This window comes from Pagrus pagrus (genome assembly GCF_965226575.1).
Source record: "Pagrus pagrus genome assembly, chromosome: 2".
In the NCBI taxonomy this organism is placed as follows: Eukaryota; Metazoa; Chordata; class Actinopteri; order Spariformes; family Sparidae; genus Pagrus; species Pagrus pagrus.
Window position 1 is genome coordinate 25,087,265 of NC_140186.1, and position 27,973 is coordinate 25,115,237.

Sequence of the window (27,973 nt, forward strand, 5' to 3'; positions counted from 1 at the left end):
TACTCAACTAGTGGGGGATGAAAGGGGTAAAATAAGTGATCCAGCACTGCCTTGATTTGTTACTTTTACCCATTTACATGAAAAGAAACCTAAAATACGATGTCAAAATAAGATTGTCAGCCTGTCGGGTTTATTTCTGTACTGCTGTTTGAGCACAACACAAAGTACAAACCATAATATCGTCTGGGAACATGGTGTGTAAGACCTAAAGAGCAGAGAAACAGCATGAAATGCAAAAAAAAAAAAGGAAAAATAGGCTACGCAGAAATTTCATACACGTATACGAGAGCAAAACCACTTCATCATAAGGCACTTGGGGGTGTTTTTCTCTTTTCTTTCACCTTCAGTATCCATATCAGACCCTATCAGTCATTACCATATCTTGCTTATTACTGGAGTCGGAGGAGCTGGTGTGATAACACAGTCAGTCTCTCAGGGGAGCCCAGCAGAGTTAATGCCACACAATTCACATGTAGCAGGCATCATCCTGGTTGATAATCAGGTTTTATGAGTGTGTGTGTCAAGATACTAAAACAATAATCATCAGAGGCAAAAAAAAAAAAAGAGGAAAAAGATGGCAATTAAACACAAGTTGGAGGCTTCAGAGATGTTTCTTCACCCACATTTTCCCGATTTCTAAGTAAGCATCATTGATGACTGGTAAGAGTCAGGGGACCGAGCGATGAACGGAGTGTGTATGTGATATCCGCTCAGGATGAGTAAACACAAACTGGGGTGCTTTTAGAGCGATCACCGCCTAATTAGGAGGGTGTGACGCACAGTCACAGTGATGGATGAGTGGAAAACACACGATGGTATGCATGAGTGAAACCTGCGGCGAGGAGGTAACGGACAAACAGTAAATCCTCACCCCCTCTGTGTCCTGCCCACACACAGAGGAGGAGATGGGCAGATGAATGGCATGTGTATTTTAAGTCTTCAAAAAAAGTGGCACCACCATTCATAGTCTGATTTTAAAGTACAGTACAGAGATATAAATGCCCTCATTTTAGGGCCTAGCCCAACAACAAAGGTCCTTCTTCAGTTTTTCTGAGCTCCATAGAATCAAACATCACAAAAGATGAAATCCAACAGTGGCAAAGAGTGTCAGAGACAGTATGTTTGGTGCAAATGATCTTCATGTCCTGTTCAAATCCTTTTTTTTGTTGTTGCTATTTTAGTCTTTTGAAATGAGACCGACTGTCCAGTGAAGGGTTGGACCTCCGCTGACAGTTAGAGGAGCGACACGGCCTCCAGGTTCTCCTTGATGATCGTGTCCATGACCACCTGGAAGACGACCTGGATGTTGGAGGTGTCGGTCGCCGTGGTGAAGTGGTGGTAGATGAGTTTGCTGGGCGTGGCGTTGAGCGAGACAAAGGTGGCGGCGATGAAGCGGGCGGCCGAGTCCACGTCGCAGTCTGCGCCTGGAGGAGAGATAAGTGGGGGAGGAATCAGACTTCATGATGATAAAAATCTGGCTCCACAGAAAACTGAAAGAGTGCTTCTCTAAGATATCAGGCCAGTGGATCCCAACCAGGGAAATTATAATATGACATATTTGAGTTTTGCAGGGAAAGAACTTATTTACTGTTGCTCAGCGGTGGTAGAAGAAGTATTCAGACCCTTAACTTAATGGGGCAGAAAGAAGAAATGGGGAAGTGAAGAAATTCAAACTCAGAATTTTAATATTTACAATATTAAAGAGGTAATAATACAAACTGAGAAATATTTATTGTGTCCATAAGTGAATAAACAAGCTGTTCTCAGAGGAAAATAAGGTCCCCATAACACTATTTGAAGCTAGAAAGGTGGCAGGGTCTGCCACATATAAACAAAGTAAAACAGTATGAAACTGTGTTGTCCTTTAAGATCAGTTTGTTTATTCAGTTTATTTAGTCATGAAAACACTTTTTGTTTTGACATAAAAAATCGGTCAGTGAAGATCTTTCTCTCCTGATTAAAAACTATATTACCAACACTTCATACTGTAGTGTACCTTTAAGTAGAAGTAAAAATACATCCATGTAAACGCTCTTCCTGCATGAACTGCATTCAAAAATCCTACAAGTACATACGTATCATCAGTAAAATGTACTTAAGGTATCACGTGACTGATTTATCATTATATTCAACATCATTAGATTGTTAACACTGATACAACACTGTGAAAGTAGAGGTTTACTGCTCTAGCTGGGGGAGGTGGGGCTGGCTTTCAACTCATTTATATAGACTACAGTTTGGAGGTTAAGTGCAGTGATTCCGAACCTCGGGGGGGTCAGGCGCTTCCAAAAGGTCACAGGACAAATCTGAGGGGTCGTGAGATGATTATTGCAGGGCTCAACAATAAGGATTGCCTTATTGCCCTGTGGCGAGTAAAATACCGCGTCAGGCAAATAAATCTAGCAACTCTCTTACCCGATTGGACAAGTGGGAAAAATGTTAAAAAGTGGTAGAATTAAACAATTTTTTTCTCACTATTACCAACTCACATCTGAAACATAACAAGTGGCCCTGATTAGTCAACGAGATTAAACAAGCAGATAACTGGAAATAGAAAGATAATAGTTCAAACAATGTGCACTTTTTTGTAATTTTAATTGTGCTCTATAGTGTCCAATTAAAAATTGAAATACGACTGTGGTGATACATGGAACAACAGAGGTTGTGAGACACGTATCAGACCAGTCGTCACATCTGAGGTCAGTGTGAAACAGACGTCTGCTCTGCTGGTGGACCCCAATCCCGAGAGTTTTAGCATTTATATTGACATTTGCATGAGAGCAGAGAGGACACAGCCCCTGTTGAGCCCACTGAGACGTGGGGAGCGAAATGCTGAGCGGAGCGGATACAAAAATCCCACCGAAAATAACACAATCTGTGTGTCTGTGTGCTTATTATCAGGTTGTCTTTGTAGGTATAACTGTGAACATTGATCTCTTCTTTTGATTTGATTGGGTTTGTATGGCTGAAAGTAATGTTTTCTTCAAATTCACTGACCGTCAAGATATTTTCGCTTCACACTATTCCTGGATGTTATAAACCGTCACATATTTAACTGACATTTTGCATATACATCCCTGGATTTGTGAGGTGAAGTCTTTGTTTTGCGTGATTCATTCATTTTTCCAAACCGGTTACAGTGAAATGTTCATGATGCTCAGAGCAAATTATTCCTTATTCTGTGGAGAATAGATCCATAGTCAGGTGACCTGTCGTTGTCATGATAACATGAATACAATAATACACAAATGGTTAATGTTGTGAAACGGTCGCAGTTTGGTTAGGTTTTAGAAAAGATCATTGTGTGGGTTAGATCAGGCCTACAGCTGATTATTTACATTAAAGGTGCGATATGTAAGAATTCTAGTTTAAAACATTCAAATATTAACAAACATCAACAGAATGGGAGGAAATGACAGTTTTGCCGTTATGTCGAAGACATATATTAGTTGTGTTGCAGAGAGTTAGCCCCTCGCCATTTTGTACCATAAGAGGTGATAGTCCGATAGTAGACAGCACCGGCTTACATGCCCCCTCTTTGTCTGGCGTATGAATTCGAGGTGGCAGATTCTTACAAATTGCACCTATAAGTACATGACATAATTAAATACATTGTGTCTGTTAACTTAAGTCCTGTGTTTGTTTGACCCATCCGTCAACCCCAACCCCAACCTCCACCCTGCCCGGACTCTCTTGCTCTACATGCTACCTCACCTGAGATTTGTTATGCATGGTATCTGATGTGCTCTCCACAGAAGTTTATGGGAAGGATTGGCGTATCACAAAAAATCAGGCCTACCTTTAAACTGTGGCAGGTATAACCTCAGATGTCGCCCAGAGTGTAAAATCTTGTCTTGAAAAAGGTCTATCTTGTTCATGAATAAAATCTGCAATAAAAGACACACACACACACAAAAAAAAACACAATCAGCTGAGAGCTAAAAGGCTTCCTCAATCAAAAAAAAAAATCAATTTGAAAGATCACGAGAAAAATAAAGTCTTGATTTGATTTGGTGACTCCCACCTGTAGCGCTGTAATAACCAACCAAATGATGAAACCAATAAATCACATTCAAATATCGCCACATTTATTGTCACTTTGCAGATATGTAAGCAAAATGTGAAAATCAATAGCTTTGATGGTACCAGCACAGGGTGATGATGGCGGATCAATGACTCGCTCCAGTCATCAGTGTGCAATCGATCACTCGTGTCGTCTGCAGTGCAGCCGCTCAACAAGCTCAGCTGCTACTTTCATACATCCTTCTGCTGTAATGCCTTCCCGCCTCGAAAACTCTACTTGTGCCTGACTGCCGCCACTTTTCATGGGTGCTTTTGGCTTTGTAGTCGACCAATTAAAACTACGACCGAGTTCTCTCTTTCCGGCCTGATTGATGGCAAAAACACAAACGCACTGATAATGACGAGGGAGGGATGAGGTAGAGCCGATTTTCAATGAACAGGATACAGAGCAACACCTAGGTGTGTAATTATCACTGACCAGCCGCAGTGAAGAGTTAATTGAGGTGGAGGTTACAAATTTCCCTCCCACGTACAAAAAGGTATCATTAAACACTTTTGTTTAATGAGCCTGTTTGCCATGTTAACGTGCAGGCCCACACACAAGCGTCCACATAAAACACGTCTCAAACAGACTTTTAATTGCCCATTTGGCTCTAATGGAGCCTTAAATAACATTTCTTTATGGCTAAAAAAAGAATCATTTACTTAAAGGGATACTTTGGTTTAACAGTGTGATTTTCTCGCTAAGATCTTTGATATTTTCTGTCTGTGGCATTAGTTTTAATGACATCATTCTTCATTCACTCACCCTCAGGATCTGAATATACTGACGCTGAAACACGGAAGTTTGATCTTTAAAGCAACACAAGTGCCTTTGGTTAGTCAGATGTTGGAGGTTTCTTTCTCCACCATCAGAGAGTTAAAACCAGTGTTCACAGTGAGAGCTTTCTTAACTGCAGATGACACTCGCATCAACATGCTTTAAGTGGAATAAATTGAACAAGCTCGTCACACGCTTGTTTTAATGTGATCATTTACCGGAAACGAGAGTGGAAAAACACAGAGAGGGGAAAATGTCACCTCGCCAAAGCTCACCCTAATTACAACTCGCCGTTTAATTACAAGTGACAGAAGACTCGGAGACAAAGGGCTGAGGCGGGGCCCGGTATTTGTGTGCGCGTGGAAACAGCATTTATTAAACACATTAGTGTTATTCTTGTCTCATGGTGTCATAGAGAACAAATGGAGAGCTACAAAGAGATTTTGTTTGTGTCTCCACTCATCCGTGTGTCCGCCAACTGAACTGTTAAGTGAACTGTGATCCACACCCTCTTCAGCTGGAGCCTGTTGTCTCTGCGTTTTCTGTCTAAATAAAGCTTCATCTACTGGCCAGTCTCAGGATCAGTGGTGGATAATTCAACCGCAGCAGCGGTGTGGTTGCAGATATCACAAACTCATAACCCTCCTCGCCCTCTCTCCAATGGTGGCCGCTAAAAATGTGAAAGGACCTCTCTAGAGCCAAAATTTGGTTTGCCTGTTCTGGGATACGGTATAAACATGGCGGTGCAACATAGCGGACTCTGTGGAAGAGGAACAGGCCCCCAGGACGAGCACCAGGTTTTGAAGCCAGTTTTCGTAGTCGCCAGACCGTGTAATTGCATCGTCAAGTGATGCACTAGGGCACTTGTGAAAGAAGCGTCTGTAAAATGGTGGATACATTTTCTTGAATGTCACAACTCTCACAAAATGACTCATTTGACTGTCATAATTTGATCCATTCAGTCCAATAACATTTGCAAAATCTAGACGAGCCGCACGAACTTTCATAGGAATGAATGGGACTTCTCCTCCATGGCTGCGTCCAGGTATTATTATAACGTCCTTAAAGAGGACCTGCTCCCTCTGTAGATATAAAAGGCTAGTTCTAAGACAGGGCTGCCTGAAGTGAGACCCACAGGCCAAAGCTGGCCCACCGTAAGGTTTGATCTGGCCTGCTAGATGTTTCTAGAGAAAAAAAAAACAAAAAAACATTATAATATGAATCACTGATGATGCAGTTTTTAATATGTAGGATCCCTAATCATTAATTTGTGTGAGCACTATGGGCAGAAAGACAGTTTAATTAAAGGATCTTGGTATCTTGTTACTATGCGGGCACTGAGGGGCAATTGGAAAAAAACAATTTAAGGAATTAATTAACTAATAAATGAATTAAGATCTTAATAAAACAACACAATAGGTGTTTGCTTTTGGCCTGTGATCCACCATTACTATCAGTTTTAGCCCTCAAAGTGAAAAAGTTTGGACTCCCCTGTTCTGAACAAAAACACAATGCTTTTTAGTTTCAGGTGATTATACACTAATGAAAACATAGTTATGAATATTATATTACACTTTTGCCAAACGGAGCTATAAGATAGTTTTTTTAATGCCTTGAACTATGTCATTACACATTATTTTGTGACCACCGACAGCAGTGGTTCTGACATGAGAGGAGGGTTTGGATGGGTCATGTCGCTCACAACCAGTGCCTTACATACAGTCACAACGTGCACACGAAGCTGGGCAGAGCAACACAGTCAATAAGGGGGAAACGCCAGAGCCTATGCAGCTACATGAAGCTGTACTGAATCCTGCAAATTATTAAAATGTTAGTATAGGATGGTATTTTAAACAGCTTTGGGGCAGACCGACCTTTTCAGTTATTGTGACTTACAGTAAAAAATGAAAGAAAAAAAAAATTCTGCATATCCCCAGGAGAGAGCTCTCTAAATGTTACAGATTATTTTAAAATGGATTTTTGTTTGTTTGACTGCATCTTTCCTCCTGAGCTGGAGGAAGTGTGCGACTGCTGAGTTTCTCACCATGGATGTGCTGCGGAAGAAAACATTGTTGCAGATGGCGGCGAAGAGTTTCATGCTCTCCTGAAGACGATTCTGCAGAGAGGAGACAATAGACCATCATACAGCTGCAGAGGTGCAGGGGGAGCAGACAATGTCACTTTTAAATCTTAGGCTACGTGAACAGAACATAATCTGATCGGGTGAGCCTGAACAAGCGGTCCCCAGTTGCTTTGACTGGAGAGCAGGACCAGCCGTACCATGGAGGGGTCTTCCACCAGGGTCATGTCGTATCCGCTGAGCGACACCACGAACAGCACTGCCCTGACGTCCTCAAAACAGCCAATCCACTTCCTCCGCTCGGTTCTCTGGCCTCCAACATCGTACATCCTACACAGAGGGAGATGCAGAGAACAGGGATGCATGGGTAAACCTGCTTAAAATAGGCGATTGACATCTTTCCCATTGCAAGGGGATGAGTTTTCCTTTCTGTTTTTCTGGTGTGTCACATTTGATGTCATGAACGTGTTGGAAACGGCAAAGCAGCAACGTTTTTCATTCATTCATTAGGTGCACCAGCACATTATCTAGGTGCATAATAGAAGAGCCTCCTTCTGCTTTTTTCACAGTAGAAAGTGTCATCACAGGAAAAAAAAAACACAGGTGTAATTAATAACAATGGCTAAAATGATGGCTGCATCCTGTTTAGGTGCGCCAGTTTCAGGGCCTTCGCTAGCACCTGTGATTTTCCTGCTACGACCTGTCAAAATGTCTGCTTTAAAATGAGTGTTTGAAATGCACTGTTCCTGAGAAATAAGCTGAATAAGATAAAATAAAAAATAATTGAATAAGCTAAACCTGACCGATAGGGCCATGACAAAAGGAGACGGATGTGCGGCGGCAAAAGAATTTAACACTTGAGAAGAAAACCAAAGGAAAGTAGCAACAGCCTTTAAGTGTGGATGAATAAGAGACATCCACACTGTGACTCTGGGCCCAGGTGCTCCTGATTTAGCAGCCAACACACTCCAATCATAGATCTTAAAGAGAGTAAACAGACACACAGACACACATGCACACAGATCAAGGTCTCTCACCACAAAGAAGAAGCCACTGTTCGGATGTTAAGGATAAAAAAAAAAACTTTTACCCTACACTCTTAAATATTCCAAAAAGTGACGTTCCTTTGGCTGCTCAGATAACAAGACAACACATCATTTTACATATTGTGCATTTTAATCCAGATCTCTGCTGTCTGACGTAAAACTGTGAAAGACACCGCCCTGTGTGATGTTATACTAATAAGGGGAACAAATCATTCATGAGAGAGCGAAGGTAGCATTGTATTTAGGTTACTACTACATACTATACAGTATGTGTGTGTGGGTGTGTGTGTGTATGAGTACACAGAGTGAAATCTCATTGTGACTGACATGTTCTTTATCAGGATTCAATTTCTAGTAGGAAGAGTGTGAGGCTGTGCTGTTTGCGTGTTCATGACCTTGCATGCTGATGGCGCAGCCTACTGTAGCACTGAGGGGTTTCTCTGATCAATGACAGATTGTATTAGTTTTAGATAAGGTCACATATTCCTAAAATACGGGATTTACGCTTGCGCACACACTCACACAAAGATGAGCGTGTCCCTGTAGACCGGGCTCCCCCTTTTTCAATTTTCACCGAGACAATCACAACATTTTCCCAGAGACAATCACAACACGGCAGCACAAGGAGCGTAAAGGTCAATGTTCTCCAAAAGGACGAGAGAGAGAAATACAACAAGAATACGAGCAGAATAACAGAGAGAGAGAGACAGACAGATCAGTTCGTCCCACTTCACCCGTTTTCAAAGCCAGATGTGCCATCTCGCCCCTTCCATTTGAACATCCATCGAGTTAATGTTGCTCTTTATTGAGAGGGGAAATGAACATGTGGAAACAGACGCACAAAGAGGGAAACAAACAGTGAAGGTGGAAAAACACAAGCATGAGATTTATGGTGGAAATTTTCCGTGGAAATGGAAGCCCGGCACAGGACGTGTCAATGAAGCTGATGCTTCATTACACAAACACGTGCACGACCACCCCAATAACACACAGTGACGGGGAGTGAGTGTTCTGCCCGCTTTATGAGTGTACACAGATACACACTGACCACAATTACATTGTGCAGATCATGTTCAGTCAAGTCCGGCGTCCAGCAGCCTGCTTTCAAATGTGCCCGAAAGGCTAGACATGTTAAAAACTGAGCAGCTGACCAAAAAATGCAGCGAGTGAACTTTTCAAGTTGCTTATTCCAGAGGGAGAAAGGCAGAGCTGTGTACTTAAATCACTTGATTAACTTTACTTTAATGACAGAATGAGAGGACTCTGAGACAAAGTAAGGCTTAAACTGAATGCTAACATCAGCATGCTAACATGCTCACAATAACAATGTTAACACGCTGATGCTCTTCAGGTGTAATGTAATCCAATATCAAATAAAACATATTTAAATGTCGAAAAATTTGCAATGTTTAAAAAAGTGAGAAAAAATTCCTGGATCCGTCTCTTTATCCTGATCTGCGGCAAAATTTAATGGGGTCTATTCTGGGCCGAGACCTATCCTCCATCCAAGTTTTATGGATATCCCATCAGTAATTTTTTCATAACCCTGCTGACAAACCAACACACAAACAGACACAGGTGAAAACGTGACCTATTTGGTGGAGGTAGCACTAAACACAAAGTACAGCTGAGCCTGATGGGAATGTTATTAAGTTTTGAAGGTCTTTGGTCAAAAAGAGTATTGGACACCTTAAATGTTGACAATGTTCCCAGAACAAAAGACAGCAGCCTTCATATAAGTCTAATTGCTGAGATATTTCAATCTGGACCAAGTGATGGGTCAACACAGTGACACTGCCATCCATAGCATTGCTAAAAATTACTTGAAACTAAAATTTGACTATAACACCAGTGATTCTTGTTTGTACTTGGCGTGAGTCACCTTCTTCATTTGGTTTAGCATTAGGTGTCCACCTCAGTCTAGAGTCCACCTCACCTAAATCTTCCTTTAACCGTCATCGTCAGACAGAACCAACTGAAGCACAAACTCCAGGACTGATGTGTTTCAAAGCTCTGGGAAAAGCAGATACAGAATTTTTTTGCAGCGCACACAACAGTATGGACAGCCAGCAGACTGTGAGGAGTTATCGCTTTACCTCTCAGCTTTCATGATTAACTGTTTGAAACCTCCTCTTCAGTTTACATCATCCTTTCCCCCTCTTCTCCCTTCACACCCGCCACCCTTGCCCCATAATGTTCACCCTCATCTGCAGTGTTGTAATTGTAATTATCAGAGCAGTTGATGTTAATGATGCAGGAAAAGACCCAGATCCTTATTACACTGATGGGTCAGAGGTCAAACAAGATGTCTGTATGCAAACTAGGCTGTGTCTGGGTGTAAAGTTAAAGTTGTCTGAGTCATGCACTCACTCACGCACACACACGCATGCACACACACACACACACACACACACACACACACACACACACACACACACACACACACAAATTCTGCATGCAGAGAGAGATTTTTGTCTGAGTGGAGTTCAGACCTGCATTTGTCCTTTTTTTAAATAATGCTATCATAACAACTATAAACTACTGCTTTCCTATCCCACAAAGGTCCCGACCCAGAACCTGCCTGGGAATGTTGGGGACACAGTCTGCATAGACCAATCAAAGGCCTGTGTTTTTAACCCACTTTTAATTTATGACTCCAAAGGTGCAGATTAAGCAGAGCGAACACATTGTGCAGCAAAACCAAGAGAGCGAGAATCATTTAAAAACTGTCAAGTCCAACATGAATCACTTCTTATAGAGGAAAAATAGGAGTGCAGGATGCAGATGCTGGCTCGGATGAGAAACGTTGAGTATCAACCAAGAGAGCGACAGTCATTGAACTGAGGGAGACAGCTTCACGTCGTGTTAGCTACAAGTGGAGCCTCAATATTTACGAAATGAGACCAAGCCAGGGCAGAAATCTCCATTTACATATCTACTCTGTAGTCAGCCTCTGCTGAATGAACACCACCATTATTCAAATGTTGAAAAGGAATATTTTATGAACCAAGACTTTCCAAATATATCAAATCTAGTGACTCTAATCTGTCTTTAATTAAAGATCCCCTCCACACATGTATTAAAGGATAAGTTCACCCAAGAATGAAAATTCAGTCATTATCTTCTCACTCTCATGCTGATGTAAAGTTGAGTGAAGAGTTCAAAATCCACAAAACATTTCTGGAGCTTCACATCAAAACAGGGTTGCAGCATTCTGCTGAACACCCGAAGTAGATGGGGACTTGTTTTAAAATGTAAAAAAACAACCAATCAAAAACATTAAATGGCTTCACACAGCTCGTCCAGCTTAATCTTAGTCTGTGGAAGCCTTGGATTTTGATTTGAAAAGACGTTATTTACACCCTTGATACACTGCCGAGCGTTTTCACACTCACACTTTTAGCTTAGCAGCAACAGTGAAGATTTCTGCATAAAAAGGGTGTAAATTACCTCTTTTTAAATCAACACTTCTGGAGCTTTTGGAGCTTCAGGAGATCTGGATCACACTGGACTAAGTGTGGTGCCAATACATTTTTTTCTTTCAGTTTTTTTTTTTTTACATTTTAAAACCCTATCCCCATCTACTTCAGTTGTTTATGAGAATGCTGCAACACTGTTTTACTGTGAAATGTTTTGTTGACTACAAACTCACCCAACTTGCCATCAGCATGGGGGTGAGCAGATAATGACTTAATTTTCATATTTGGTTGAACTGTTCCTTTCAGACGTTTAACTTCTCTAATGTGTGTCTGACACTGTTTCTCAGGAACAAAGTAATAATTACCACATTAAAATCCTTTAAATAAATTAAAACTTAACAGAATATGTGAATATTTTTTCATTTTCATTCACATTTTTCATTTCACATGATGTTTCCTACGTCACTGTAAAGTCCATTCTCAGCGTGTGTGCACTGGAGGCTTCAAGTTTCCATATCACACTTGTGTACGCTGAATATTGGACCAGGATTGGCTTCCAAACCATTTGTCTTTTGAAATCAGATTTTCAAGGGGCTCAGAGAAACTTCAGTTATGAATGTAAAAACAGCCTTCTAGCAACAAACTCTGCACATACAGTACATCGTTCTACACAGTGTAGCTCAAACATTCAACTGTAGGACAATGAAGAAAGACACATTTTTGACTGGAGGGGGACTTTCAGAAAATTATTTGTCAAATTATTAGTTAGTAAAACTACATACTGTCTATGTCTGAATGGGAAAACTTACCCTGTATACCTGCCTGTCTTTTTTTCTCTCTCTCTCTTTCTGACAAACACAAACCATCAACTTCTCCAAAAATCCCTTTAATTTCCTTTTTGTTTTTAAGTCTGAAATAATTACATCAACTTATGCTAAGCTCTTCCTCAACCCCAAGGGCTTGATGTCTCCAAGTCAGACATGAACCTACACACACACACCCAAAGTCACACACACACACACACACACACACACACACACACACACACACACACACACACACACACTCTCTCATGGTGCTGTGTGTCAATTAACTATCCAATTATTTATCTCCTCAAGAATTCAGGCAGATAAGAGAGTGGGTGTGTGAGAGAGGGGAGGCTGGGCTCCGTCCTGCAGCACCACCTGGGACTCAGATCTGACACCGTCACCTTGTGGTGACGTCGCCATCACAGTGTCTCACAGGAAAAAAAACCCACACATAAACATAAATAAATAAAAATCATAAACAACCAGCTTCTGAGCGATTCAACAGTGACGCAAACAGTAAGTCTGCGAGGAAAAAGCAGAGTTTATCTGCACGAGACAACAGATGCAGCTATGATCAAAGTGTTTCTCTGCAGGTGAAACTTTTCCTGATGTGAAATACTTCCACTGTCGAATCGCGTCAAATGTGTTTATGGCATTAAATGCAAACACACACACAAGTCAGCGGCATCCGGAGACTTACAACAAGATTTAGATGTGACACAAATGCCTCATCCGAAGTCATCCGCTGACAAACTGACTCGCTCTACAATGTTTATATGCTAAACAGAGATCTTATGAAGCGCTGAGGTAATGTGTTTTATTGTTTTGATTCATATGGGATGTAATGTGGAGTGTGGATGAAGGACAGGTTGTTATTGTGGCAGGAAGAGAGGCGGTGCTCCTCAGGTAGACATTACTAAGAAGGAGGAAAGTAATCTGATTTTGTTGATGTGACAGATACGCTGCACACACACAGACACACACACAAACACACAAACACACACACACACACACACACACACACACACACACACACACACACACACACACAAACTGAAATGTGTGTAGTGCTGAATGTATCCTTGTTAACCCTACACGGCCCATTACCTTTCCAATAAAACCAAACTGTGAAACTTCACCCACAGTCCACAGGCTGTCGTTATGAGCTCTATAAACTGACCTCATGATCTGCACTTTTATGGACCACAAATGTTCAGTGTTCACTGGAAAGAGAAATTACTGCTCTGGAATAAATCTTCATCATTTGTTTCAGAGTACATGGGTCACGCTGCTATTTCATGAGTTATCCTTCAGATAGACTCAGAATGATATATTCTAGTCTACCGTTCATACCGAGGTAAAGTGTCCATCTCTCTTTTTTGTCAGCCAGTTGTTGTTTTTGGATTTAAATGGTTTTAAGCCTAGCAGCATGTATAGATGGCAATCCACCACTTTGGTCCAGACTGAAATATGTGATGGACTGTCTTGAAACTTTGTACATTCATGGTCCCCAGATGAGGACTTTGACTGACTTTTTCTTGTCTTTCAACTCTTTCAATTTATTTTAGTACTTGACTTTTTGACTGCCACTTCAAGATGCAAAATAACTTTATTTGTCCCTAGAGGAATTAGTCTTTCAACTTCAACTTCAACTGTTTCAGTATTTCAATCATTTTAAAGGCTTATTGTCAAGACACACCAAAGCAACATCAAAGAAGTAGTGGGGACGAGGATCAACTGTTGTGTCCCCTCACGTCTCCTGTGTCTCTGCCCACAGCTGCACTTGAACACACCACAAAGACAACAGCCAACTGCCAACTAGCTTCAACGTTCTGCGCCCGCATGATAGGAAATATCTCTCCATTTTTTTATCTTTTTGTGTGTTTTATTTCAATACGTCTCCACACCACCAGACAGCGGCTGTCTTTATTCGTCATTCAAAAAGGGAGACCGGAAGACTCAGGACTGTGGATATACAAATCGTTGTTATGATAAAAGAGATAAGGTGATATGATCATTTTTCACCCCACTCTCGCTAATAGAGCCACTTCTACACTGGTTAAGAGGTAGAGGTGAAAATATGGTGGGAAACCGCACTAAAGGGTGAAATGGCTACTACGGCAACAGGCTCACAGGGTTTTCCATCCCTTTCTTTTATGTTTCTCTTCTCCGGCACAGATTTGTTACGTAGGGGCTCTTGCGCTGATTCAACACACTCAATCGGCCAAAAAGTCGGAGACAACGGCCGACTAGTCCCAACTGGGCGTGACACCCTGCAACAACTTGGGTCACAGACACTCACTAATGGCCCCGACGTTGGCCGGCCTGGTGTGTCAGGACCCTAAAACGCAAACGTTCAGGAAGCACCTGCCAATTTTCTTCAAAAAAACTTCAGACACTTCCAGTTTGATGCTGTATATCATATAACATGTTTTTCTAATGTTCAATAAGACAGCATTCTAAAATGGATGCCTTTGAAATGTTCTGGTTATTTTGTTTTTATTTTACAAAAAAAGCTATTTAAAAAAGTATAATTTACCAAAACACAGACAGCGCTGGTATCAATGTGGAAAATGTTTGAACTGATACCATTGCCTTTAAGCCCACATTTACCAAAAAATCTGTAACATCAAGAAGAAAAGACAAGCAAAGTATTTTAATGTCGGCTTTGTCCTTGATGTTGGTTTGTTCTGCATTGTGTTCTGCAGCAGAGAAATCAGGTTCATTAATATCCATCGCCCTGTCACGACCATCGGCTCCTTCAGGAAATGAGTTCAGCCATTCGAGGATGATAAAGAAGTTGGTATTATGTGACAGCGGCTCATTGATCAGAGATGAATATGGTCATCCGACATCAGCCTCCAGGGCTCAGATACCTGCCCTCTGCTTCTCCGCTGATAAGACCGACCCACTGGTGCTTTTGAATATGTGTGTGTGTGTGTGTGTGTGTGTGTGTGTGTGTGTGTGTGTGTGTGTAGTCAGTAGATGAATGTAAAGCCGACTGAAAGGTGCTGTATTGACGTATTGAATGAAGCCGCAGATCTCCACCTCACATCTCGGGCCTATCACATGGCTGTAGACGGAGATAAGAGTGTCACAGCTAAAGAAGTGAAGTAAGTTGGTATGACAGCTCCCAGAGAAGTCGAGGGCAGACCTGATGGCAGCAGCTCAGAGTGAATCAGTAGTATTACGTCTTCATAAACAGCCAGGGGAAAGGTGTCTACCTGAAAATGAGGTGGTTGACTTTGAACTGGGTCTCTATCACGCCGGTCGTCCTCAGCCGTACTCGCAGAACATCTGTCTCTGTCGGCACGTATTCTGGAGAAGTGAGGCGGGCCATGTTCTCAAAGAAACTACAAAATGAGGAAGAGGAGGGAGAGAGAGAAAGAAGGGTGTGAAAAGGTGAAAGGCAGAGGAGAAACAAGGGGGAAAAGAAAAATTAATAACCTGCGGAGAAACTTGAGATCAAAAGAGAATAAAATCAGGTATCAGAAGTGGATTTGTAGGCTCGTACATTGTGTGTGTGTGTTGTGGCCGTGTCAGCTGCCAAGCGGCGGGGTAGGGTGTGCAGTGATAAGGCCGGAGCCCCAGGGGGCGCAGCGGCTCATCACGATGAATATTCACACTGTGGTTTACCATAATAACACACTGAGGCTAAGCTTTCAAACACAGATTAGCTATTAACACAGCTAGTGTAATCAACTGTATCATGTGTGTGTGTGTGTGTGTGTGTGTGTGTGTGTGTGTGTGTGTGTGTTTGCACTCAGCGAGATGTGATCTTTTTCCAAACACACACACACACAGACAGTGACGTCTCCCGCTACCTGAACTGACTGTGACATTCTCAACTAGTCATCCTGAATCAGGTTCTTGGACAGCGACACACATCCTGCTGCTTAAAAAACACACGGCCTGCCGGACGCTGCACAGTGCAGACATCATGCGAGCGTACCTCTGTCTTTGTGAGGACCGCTCTGAGTTTCTGGGAGAGGGATCACTTTTTTAGTGAGTAAATTTTAACCAGTTCTCAATTCTTCAGAGGGCTGTGTCGACTGATTTTTGGACACTTGGGGGCAGCAGAAAAAACTGCAAAGTGTACAGAGATAACTTCGTGATTTAACCTCTGACGTTTAAATATCAAATGTCTATGTATATCATACCTTTGTGTAAAATTTGATCATAGTAATCGTATCAATGGCCACTGGTGTTTTGTGAGGTCACACTAACCTTGACCTCTGACCTTTGGCCATCAAATTCTAATCAGTTCATCTTTAAGCCATAGTGGACATTTGTATAAAAGCCGGTCGTTAGTTAATGTTAGCGGACTCCATTTCTAAACTAAGGTTAGCGACTATTGCTGTCTGCTGGTGGAGCGGAGAGAGGCACTGAGATGAGATACTCGAGTGCTTCACAAAGAAATCCAGCATTAAACAACTTAAACAAATCTGGCTTGATGGGGAAGGTCTCATTTTTCATGTCAGATTACAATCTGCTCACATATTTCCAATAAAAAAGTGATTAATGCATGTAAATTGCTACAAATTGTTACATAGAGCCCCTTTAAACAAGCCAGGAGTTTAGCCAGATAATCTAAGCCACTCATTTAGTAGAAAAACTCAAACTGAGCACACCTGAAATATGTTATAATTCCTTTAAGATAAAGGTAAGGGTCTGCGAATAAGGGTCCTCACAAGTATACAAGTATGAACCTGTGTGTGTATGCGTGTCTGAGGAGAGCGGAGGGTGATGGTGATGTACGGTCGCTCTCAGTGGGAACCAGGGGGGCCTGTCGGTGTAGATAACCCCAGAGCTGAGGCCTCTCGCTGGGGTGGAGGATGAGAACAGACGGCCTCCTGGAGGGTCCCAGCTCCATCTTACTCCTGCATCACACACGCCATCCCCTCCACACTTGTTTCTAATTTTTCCTCACTTATTCACTTTCATTATTGAGTCAGCTCATGTTTGACTTCTTCTTAATATTCACATTTTAAACAAGCTCATTTTCAGCAGTTTTTGGGTAGCATTGCTTTGCTATTGTACGAACACAGTCAAGGCGAATACAAAACGCACGTAGGTGTTATGTGGATGCGTGGAACAGCCATAGAGGTACTGTACATGTGATTATAGTTTTCTTGGGTTGGTCTCCCTCCCTCTTTCCTTCCCACTCTCCAGACCCTGATTCCCAGTGACAGCGAGCACACGGCCAAGCATCAGCTGCTGAGTCCAGCTAATTAGACCCCTGCATCTCCTCAGCACAGCGTGAGTGTGTGTTGAAAGAGTACTCACTACAGCGCCGAGTCATTCAGCTCATACTCGTATCCCCGGGCCGCCGCCGCCCTCACGCCCTGGTCGGCCCACAGACAGGTCAGGGCATGGCCAAGGAAAGGAAACAGCACCTGTTCTTCATCAAAGCACCGCCCACACGACAGGACAGAATGGGCGTGGACCTACAAGAAGAGACAGAGACACATTCATGGATGGATGGACGGCTGGTCGGGGTGGGGCGGAGGCCAGATGGGAAAAAAGGATGTGAGCCTAAATGACAGAAAAGTTTGGGAGTCTGTCTCTGCTCTCTAGACTTGGTAATCAGTATAGATGCAGAAATGAATGGACTTGAAAACACACAGACACACACATACACACACACAGACACACACGCACAAACACACACAAACACACCCTGCTGACATTTAATAGAGGAAATTATTTGGTCAGCATCTGCCACCAGGAAGTGTTGAGTGGGCGGCGAGCGTATGAGCGCCGATAACTTTGACAATAAAGTTCAAATCAAATTGAACGTCACAATCAAACCACCCACCTACTGTCCAACTTTCTGCTCTCTATCTGCAGACAAACTGATGCTGTATGTGTGTGTATGTGTGTGTGTGTGTGCGTGTGGTGCCAGACTGCAGCTGTGGCTGCGGCGCTGAGATGCGCTGAGATGCTGCTCTCTAGTGGAGGTCTGGAGGCAGTGCAAGAAAACCAGAAACACAAAATCTAAGGATACATTTAAACAGAGGGAAAAGAATGAGAAAGCGACTGATTCAGAGAAAAGGTCTGAAGGAAATAAAACAAAAACAAAGGTACAAAATGTCAGATAGAAAACAGACAGACGTGTTGACATAGAGACAGACTACCTTGTTCCTGTTGTTAGCCAGGTTGATCCGGAGGACTCCCATGCCATGGAGGACAAACTTCATGGAGGTCAGGAGGTTATCCAGCACTGCAGGCTGCCGAACACCAAAGTTAACAGGTTAAGGTCATGAATACAAAGAAAATCAGACAAAAGCCTAGTTCACTGGATCACATAACAAAACTATTAAAACTAGAATGGCACTCAGAGTGCATATCTCCGCCAAGGCCCAACAGTCCCCTTAAATTCAATCAAGCCTAATCCAATATCAAACTCAATAGCCCTGTATCACTCTAAATATTAAACCACCCATAACTGCTTAACCATAATTTGAGCTCATCAGATGGTTTTACATGTGATTATCTGCCAGACTGTGTCTTGATCAGGTCATATTCCAAGAAAGTCTGATTTGAGTTGATTCTGATGTATAGAGCTGATTGAAAACCAGTGCCAGTCTGAAAGTTTTTACACACATATTCAATAATCTGTAAACCTGTGTGTGTGCTGTGGATATGCTCTGTACTTGTTGCATTCAATGCTGCACAGATGGAGGTTTTGGCTACTTGGAGGCAGCAGAACAAACTCTAAACACAGCACTGACAAATCACCTAAACAAGTGGTGTTTCTGGTCATCTGACTAATATCTGTCTAATATTCCCTCTCTTTTAGCTCTTTTTTAGTCTCCACCAACTCTTGAGGTACATACGTGGCTAACTAGCCGCTAAATGTTCCACTGTGTTCACCACCTAGTCTCTTTATATGGCATGTGGTGGTGTACAGTTGGGTTTTTTGTTGAGAACAGCTGCAGCTGACAAAAAACAAAACACTATGAGAGCAGGGAGGCTGAATGAAAACAGTAAAGTCTTGGGCTGTAAAAAAACAAACGGAAGACAAAACAAGGAGCTGAAAGAGGCTTAAACACTGCAGAATTGAGGGGAACTGCAGTCTGCTGATAACCATCTGTGGGTTTGTCAGTGTAAGCGACCTCTTTGATCTATTGTTAATATGAAAATATTGATATATTTTCATATTAATTAATATATATTTTCACTATATATAGTGCAGCTGAGGATTATCCAAACATGCCCCTTGTGGCTTAAGCTTTAATGGTTGCTGTAACGTGGACAATGAGAAACTGACAGTTCCAATGTGGCCCCTTAAAGGTGCACTACGTAGTTTTGGGGGAGACACTTTAATCAGAAGAGAAAGATTTTTTTTATACAGTATACCTAAAAAAACTTAATAAGCAAACTCTGTTTTCATGACTGAATAAAATTAATAGTGACTTCACTGGACAACACAGTTTCATACTGTTTTACTTTGTTTATATGTGGCGGACCCTGCCACCTTTCTAGCGTCAAACGTGTTCTTGGGACTTTATTTTCCTCTGAGAACAGCTTGTTTATTCAGTTATGGAAAGAATAAATATTTCTGTTTGTATTATTACCTCATTAATATTGTAAATATAAAAATTCTGAGTTTAAATTGCTTCTCCAAAACTACATAGTGCCCCTTTAAATAATCAAATTCAAGCTGGCTGGCCTTGAACACACCACTAACTGCGTTCTTCTTCTTTTCTGCTGCACCTCAATTTGTGCATATTTGCTGTATATGTATGTGTATGTGGGGCTTATCGAGTGTGTTTGCCTCTATCACACCCCGTGGACCAGCTATCAGGCTTATTGAGAGCGTAAGAGAGTGAAAGTATCGTGTTACTCACATAAATGAAACTCATAACTCTGTTTTAGTGCTCGGACAACTTGAGATTTTAGTGATGAGCACAGCGACTCCTGCAGAGAGCTGGCAAGAGTGTGTGTGTGTGTGTGTGTGTGTGTGTGTGTGTGTGTGTGTGTGTGTGTGTGTGTGTGTGTATGTGTGTGTGTGTATGTGTGTGTGTGTGTGTTATACCCTCCATCATTCTCCTGCCAACTAAAGATAAGCCTCACATTCCATCACGATTCTATCACAGTCTGGTCGCTCTTCTCTGTGTGTGTGCGTGTGTTTCAGTGTCCACAGATTGAGACGTGTGGCTCTCCTGGTGAAATGTGTGACGTGAGATAAGTCAGCGAGGTGCTCAAACCAGGAGAGCTGGGCTGAGGGGCTGCTGACACCACGGCGTCGGGGACAAAATTAGTGTCTTTCAGGAAAACCTCAGCTGACAGCGCTGCATTGATTTGTGTCAGAAATAAGCGGCTCTGGGCGTTTGTCTCCCTCTGCCTCACCGACACTGTCATCGGCTCAGATATGTGATTTCATTATAACAACATTCTTACAGTCCTAAGAACAATACACTGGATACTGGATCTCTACGGTGCATGTTTTATGAGCATGAACGTCACTATAAATTAGGCAGTCGGTGATATACGGACGATGGCAGTCTTATGGTTTGAGAAGTTTATCTGTATATCAACTGAAAAGCTACAAGCAGTGTTGATTGTGTGATGAAATGGTCTTTGTTGTTGTCCCCATGAGCAAGACAATGTAACTGGAAATAACGCCAGATATACAATTTTGTGTGAAGTCCTCTCCTCTGTCATTAGGATCCCTCTGAAAATTCAGTCTTGGCAAGTCTTACCTAGACGCCTTGCCCCTACCACTTAGCCCTACCCTTTTATTGCATTTATTGGATTTATTAAACTGCTTTGTGTCGTACAGGTATTGCTCCTTATCTGTCCACCCCCCTGGACTTACAACTAACAAAATTACTGCCTGTCTCATGTCTCTGATCCAGTCGTTGTACTCTGGTTTCTGTCTTCAGTTGGTTCATTCTTCCTTCCTTCCTTCCTCCCTCCCTCCCTCCACCTTTGTCCGCCTTATCAATTGTTTCCAAGTTCCTCCCTCTCTGACTCAAGGCTTACTTTAGTTTAGTGTTGACAGTAAAGGTGGGAGGAGGGAGGCCATGGCTAAACTCGGGACAACATCAGACACTTGTGTGTGTAGAAAAAAAGGAGTTGTCCCTCTAAATATACAGGAAGTAACATTTAAATGGGCGCTGTTTAGTTTTAGGAAATTTGAAATTAAAACTCAGAATTTTAATATTTCCGTAACTGAATATTTCCATAACTCAATAAACAAGCTGTTCTCAGAGGAAAATAAACTCCCCAGAACACTGTTTGAAGCTAGAAAGGTGGCAGGGTCCGCCACATATAAACGAAGTAAAACAGTCTGAAACTGTGTTGTCCTTTAAGGTCAGTTTGTTTATTCAGTTTATTCAGTCATTAAAACACGAGTTGGTTTATTTAGTTTGTTTAGGCATAAAATAAAATCAGTCAATGAAGATCTTTCTCTTCTGATTAGAATTTATTCCCCAAAACTACATAGTGCACCTTTAATAACAGTAACAAACACTTAACACTCTACATGGCTCTATTAACCATTAAAGACAAACATTGTGCCGCTCTTTTAATTGTTACTGACCAATGCATGCCTGCACACGCACACAAACACAAACACACACACACACACACACAGCCTGGGGCCACAGGTGTGTCATTGTATGGTAATCTGAATCCACCATCAGTCATACGTCACCTCTCTGGAAAAGTATGGAGTAATAAGACACCGTGTTTTCAACCGTGTGTGTGTGTGTGTGTGTGTGTGTGTGTGTGTGTCACTTTGAAAGGAAGTCCAACAGACAGGAACCACACACAACTTTCTAACCTTTGTTTCCTGCTGACTGTTAATGCCTCCCCCCCCCCACCATCACCACCACAGTTTAAAGCATTGTGAGAACTGCGGTTCACTGTGCGTCAGCGGAGATATTACAACTCCCATTACAACAGTGTAATCACTAATTCCATCCACATACACTGAACTATTGTTCTTGTCCAGCCTGTTGTTCCCCGAACACAGAAAACTAACAGCCGTTAGCAGTTGTCTGGTGTCACAGCTTCTGCTACAAAAACACAACAACAGAGAATGCGACTGGACTGGCGGTGGCTTGACACTTAATCATTAACCAAACACTGTTCTGATAGTAATGTGTTACTGAGTATATGCGTTTATAAGTTTACTGACTGCTCTACTGACGTCCCACACCAAAAACTCAGAGCTGCTCCAGGTGATAAAAACTCTCAGACACATCGCATTTTTCAAGATGACAAAGAAACTCATGCACACACCTGAATCAACAAAGAAGCTTCCAGGCTGAAAAAAACACAAATTCAGTTCATAAATGTTATTGCCGCGCCAACATGTGCACACACACACACACACACACACTCACACACACACACACACATAGCATTACTTGTGTTGACTCAGACTTGTGTGTATTGGAAGAGGATGAAGGGAGAGTCCATCAGCCTATCCACAGTAAAAACAACACCACGGCCTCGGGCTGCAAATAAAGGAGGGATGAGACAAAGAGGAGCCCCCTTCCTACCTTTCCCCCCCTTACTCCTCTCAACCAGGCTCTCCTGTCACGGTCCTAGCACAATACAAACCTGGCTGGCAGGGCCACATAAAGCCAGACAGAGAAATACCTTTCTGTGTCTTCATGGGAAATTTGAGAGACGGAATAGTGATGAGGAGAGGACAACCTGTCCAGTCCAAGACGGGGTGGAGGTGTTTACTACTGCACTGGTGGACACACAGACACTTGTTCGAGATAGCAGGAAGGGCGTCAGAGGTAGAAACAAACACATGTGGAACAATATGCACAGAGGCCTGATAAAGAACGATGAGCTCATTTATATGTGTGTGTGTGTTTAGGGGAGGGTGTGTCTGTGTTTGCTGTGGGAGATCGGGGATGGTCAGTGATGGGAAGGGAAGGGCAGGTTTGTGGGTGAGTGTCATTTTCCACTTGAAAATAAGGGCGTCATCACCTGAGAACAAAGGCAAAGCCAACTGACAGGAGAGACAACAAAAGACGTTTCACGACTGTCATTAAACATGTGTTGATGCTTGTCTGCATGCTTGCACATATGAAAAAGAATATCTCTGCATACTGATTATATATTTGTGTAAATGCAACGCAAGAAGGATCCAAAATGTAACTGAACTTCTGAACAATGAAAATGTTAAATAACTCACTCAACTTGGTGCTGGGTAGCATTTAAAGGTTTTAGCGATGCTAGCAAGATGGCTCTGGGATCTGTTCATTGGTTGGTTGACCACTTTGGTCCAGATTGAAATATCCCAACAAGTGTCAATGCTTCAACTCTGTTTTGCTGTGAAGTTTCAGAAATGTTTTGTGGACTATGAATCTTCACTGAACTTTCCATCAACGTGGGGGTAAGTAGATAATGGTTGAAATTTTATTTTTAGGTGAACTTATACTGTTATCTTGCATCCTTGAAGGGTAAAAAATTCAGTTTGGTTTAAGACCAAATGTCTGCAAAACATATAGCATTCCCATCAGCCTCTGCAGTACTTTGTGTTTAGAGCCAATTAGCAAACATGAGCATCTTAGCTTTCTTATTATAAGTCTGTTTGCACCAATGTTAGCATTTAGCTCCATTAGCATGGCTCTAGACTCTTAGTCCTGTTTGATGTTTCAGTACTGATATCAAAACAATAACGTTTTTCAAGAATTTTAAAAGTAAAAGTAAATAAAAATGAAATAAAAGTCGACGTTCTCAAATATGGAAAACAGTACAACAAGAACTTTGATCAAAGACAAAGTTAATGTGACTGTAAATTGAACAGGACATTCAACGCCAAATTTTGGGACTTGACAGTTCTTGATAAACATTTCATTTGGTACTTGCTCAAACTAGAGTTGTTGAGAATATATCATATTCATCTTTTCATAAAATCTAAAATATTCTAAAATCAATGTTGTGTCAACTTTTCCTCGTGGTATCCAACGTGGCATCGAGACGATATTTTTCAAGGTCTCGAAGTTAGAAATTCCAGCATCGTAACAACACTCGCTCAAACTGATTAAAGCAGAAATTGACCTGCTCTTCTGTTATCTTACTTTCTCCAGCACGGTCTAATAACAGAAAGTATGACGCTTGTGCTGACAGGAGCGAACTGCAGATAAGGTGACAGAGACAGGAGAGGCAGCAGAAGGAGAGAGGAGTGGAGAGAAGGAGCTGAGGCCTCTTTAATATCTAGGAATGCATTCAAACATCCCAGCTGCCTGTACAAACAGCTGGGACCTTCATATCAGTGTGAGAGTGCGTAATAATCCTGGCCGATCCGCAACTGCCAAATTTGACAGTGTTTTGCATTTTTCCAGGACAGATATTATCTTTTGCTCATAAGGTGATCACACACACACACACACACACACACACACACACACACACACACACACACACACACACCAACCATCTGTGTAAATACAGCTCTTTATAAATAGTCATTTTTAGTTCAGTATGAACTCTCGCAGTTTTATTGTCTGTTTCACCTCTTTTAAGAGTGTGAATTGTGTTTCAGAGTTCACTGCATCATCTTCATCCACTGCACAAAGTTTTCCCTGACAGCCCAATAATCACAGCGCAGGTATCAGAGGCACGATGAAGACAGAGAAAGCCTTTTCTGTCACCACATATTCATTATGTATATGCATAGCAAAGAGGAGGAGGCCAGGAGAGAAAAAGAGAAAAAAGGTAGAGAATAGCAAGGAGGGAAAGAATATGGGAAAAGGTTAAAGAAGCGGGATGTGGACGAAGATAAGGCTTCAGGGAAAACAAACTGAGAGGGTGAAACTGGTGTGCTTGTGTGTGTCTGTGTGTGTTGAACCGTTTCATCCTCCCCACCCCATCCCAACCCCTAATACAACGGAGGAATTTGGCTTTCAGTCGCACACAGACACAGAAGGAAAAGCAGATGCGAGCCAAACCACTGCATACCAACTTGGATCTGACCCTGGGTATCATGAGAAATCTCAGTCCCCCACAGGAACCAAGCATCGCCTTGTTTTCCATCACACCTCCATCACTGCAGCGATACACCGTTTCCAAGGTATACCGTGTACTTATCCAAGTCAGTGACTTCTACCATATTAGTATTTTACTAATTAATTTTTTAAGTTTAATGTCTCTCAGGACTAGAATATTTTGTGAGATTATAATAAAGTGTTTTTTAAACCCAAAAACCGTCCTGTTTTATTCCTTGTTGGGTCATTTTAATAATCACATAATTACATTACATAATTCCCTATAGCACAATATTTTCTGAGATGGTTTCCGTGCCGTGAAAAACTCATACCGCTGCTGCCCCTTCTTTAATGTCATCTAACTTTCACTTTAGTCGAGCCTGCAGCATTAGCTGACCTCTTGACTTCCTCTATTCATACTTGAAACTAAACTACAACGATAGCCTAACCCTAAGCTGATTACATACTGATCAACTGAAGTAATTTATATGTTTTCTACAACTTTTCTACAACAAGAGAAATGTTGTTATCCAGCTCTCCTCTACTGGAACCCATGACACCAACCTCTCTGTATGCTAATGGACTGTTATCTGATAAAAAACAACATCAGAGTGAACCAGGCTCGAGTCTGATCAGGTGTTTGTATGTGTGTGTGTGTGTGTGTGTGTGTGTGTGTGTTTCCAACCTTGAAGCTGCTGAGCTCTTGCTTGGTGAATCCATTACTGTGGATGATCTTCATCTGTTTGACCAAAGTGCTTTTTCCGCTCTCTGCTGCACCTAGAGGCGAGTTTTTAAATAGTGGTTAAAGCAACATTATGTAACTTTTTTTTACCTTAAAATAGCAGCTTCAGAGTCATGTTGATGGTCCAGTGTCTTGTTTCAGGGTGAATGGTGTCTCTGTCTCTGCCACTCCGCCCCCCCGTCACTTGTTTCTGCACTATGTAACTTCGGTGAGAGGGTAGGATCACAGCGTTACATACATGTATACACGTTTTCAAGACATTACTTTGTTATGATGTAACAAGTTTTATTTGTATTTAGCACCTACGTTACATCTGACACATTGTTACAGACCTGGGATTTGTATTTAGGACAGTGGTGGGGGCAAATTGCACAAATTGACGATTTCAACATAATGTTACATTAAAAAGACGAGATCAAACACAATAAACTTGCATCTATTTATCTGTGGTCAGAAGACTGTAATGATTAGACTAATTGATTAGACGATCGACAAAATTGTAATCGGCAACTATTTTGATAGTAGATTAATCATTTATCTATATTTTTCAAGCAAAAATGGCAGAAAATGCTGTTTCTTAGCCTCTTAAATATGGAGGATTACTGCTTTTCTTTGTTTATATCCTATTAAACTGAGTATCTTTGGGTTTGGACTGAGAAAACAAGACATTTAAAAACATCACCTCGGACTATGAGAAACTGGGATGGACATTTTTTTTTTTTTTTTTTTTACTATTTTATGACATTTAGTAGACCAAATAATTAATCGATTAAAGCAACATTATGTAGAAATTGGCATTTTGTGCTATTTGGCACCCCCTACAGTTTCTGAGTGCAACACCACTGTTGTAAATACAAATCCCAGGTCTGGTCAGGTCAGGATGTAATGTAGGAGCTAACTACAGACAAAACTCATGTATGTTGAAGTGAACATGTATGCAACGCTGTGATCCTATCCTCTCACTGAACTTACACTGTGCAGAAACAAGTGATGGAGACAGTTTGCTGTTAGTTTAAAGGTGCACTATGTAGTTTTGGGGACACATTTTTAATCAGAGGATAAAGATCTTCACTGACTGATTTTTTTGTGTCTAAACAAACTAAATAAACAAACTGACCTTAAAGGACAACACAGTTTCATACTGTTTTACTTTGTTTATATATGGCGGACCCTGCCACCTTCCTAGCTTCAAACAGTGTTCTGGGACCTTATTTTCCTCTGAGAACAGCTTGTTTATTCTAATTATTTCTGAGTTTTTATTATTACCTCATTTATATTGTAAATATTAAGATACTGAGTTCGAATTTCCTCTCCAAAACTGCACAGTGCCCCTTTCAGGTAAAAAAGTAATCGTAGCAGCAGCCCTAGAGGTCAGACTCAATCATTCACCAGCAGTGGTTCCTGAATATATTTGAGTCTGTCTCAAACAAACTGGTTGGTAAACTTTCCAGCCTGCATGAGGACTTGAATCATGTCCTCCACTTGAAAATATCCAGTTATGAACACAGGTACAGTTCATATACTGTATGTTACATGTGCACACACTCAGGTAGATAACAGTCCGGAGGATAAACTTCTGTCAGGTGAGTTGAAGCAGAGTTAATATCAGTCTCACCCAGTAGGAGTATTTTAACCACGTTCATCTCCCGCTTGGCGGACTCGTACAGGTCTCTGTCTATCTTGGCGCTGTGTATCTTCGCCTTCTTCTCCTCTGTGACTTCGGTACCGAGGCACAGTCCCATCCCGAGCGCTCATCTCCTCTCTGAGCCCGGCCTGAGAGGAAACACTGAAGTCCACACTGGGATCAACCCGAGTTTTTCTCTTCAGGCTGCATGTTCCGAGCCGGCCAGCTACTGCGCAAATTGCAGGGTTACTGAGTAGAAAAAGTCTGTGGTTCAAAAAAGTTCAGGCCATCTCCGAAACATCCTCAGACTCACCGCGGGAGTTGTGGGACAGAGGTGATTTTACGCATCGCTCCAAGTGGCAGATTTTAATGGGTGGTACTTTCTCCACCGAGAAAACACCGAGCTGTTATGTCACTGTGCGCCGCAGCGGTTCAAACTGAGCTCTGC

The 27,973-nt window shown here is 41.9% G+C and overlaps 1 protein-coding gene across 2 annotated transcripts; it reads right to left on the reverse strand.

Moving 5' to 3' along the window:
• Positions 1-67: 67 nt before the first annotated feature.
• Positions 68-27,941, reverse strand: gnav1 (guanine nucleotide binding protein (G protein) alpha v1). Of its 2 annotated transcripts, XM_084344618.1 has the most exons (9): positions 27,517-27,941; positions 25,845-25,936; positions 18,335-18,427; positions 17,484-17,644; positions 15,422-15,550; positions 7,124-7,253; positions 6,888-6,959; positions 3,800-3,887; positions 68-1,424 (listed from the first exon to the last, which is right to left on the reverse strand). In XM_084344618.1, the coding sequence occupies exons 1-9, from the start codon at positions 27,641-27,643 to the stop codon at positions 1,234-1,236; spliced, it is 1,083 nt and encodes a 360-aa protein (XP_084200744.1). In that variant the 5' UTR covers positions 27,644-27,941; the 3' UTR covers positions 68-1,233. The 2 variants fall into 2 exon arrangements, with proteins under 2 accessions (XP_084200744.1, XP_084200745.1); XM_084344619.1 differs by lacking the exon at positions 3,800-3,887.
• Positions 27,942-27,973: the final 32 nt, after the last annotated feature.

What these genes read in the sequence shown, in the direction of transcription:
- gnav1 (XM_084344618.1), bottom strand. Translation starts at nt 27,643, where the DNA reads ATGGGACTGTGCCTCGGTACCGAAGTCACAGAGGAGAAGAAGGCGAAG. An exon ending in GGTTAAAATACTCCTACTGG is followed by an intron (nt 25,937 to 27,516) that starts GTGAGACTGATA and finishes ACTCGCCTCTAG; the next exon opens with GTGCAGCAGAGAGCGGAAAA. An exon ending in CTGAATGACTCGGCGCTGTA is followed by an intron (nt 15,551 to 17,483) that starts GTGAGTACTCTT and finishes CTCATTTTGTAG; the next exon opens with TTTCTTTGAGAACATGGCCC.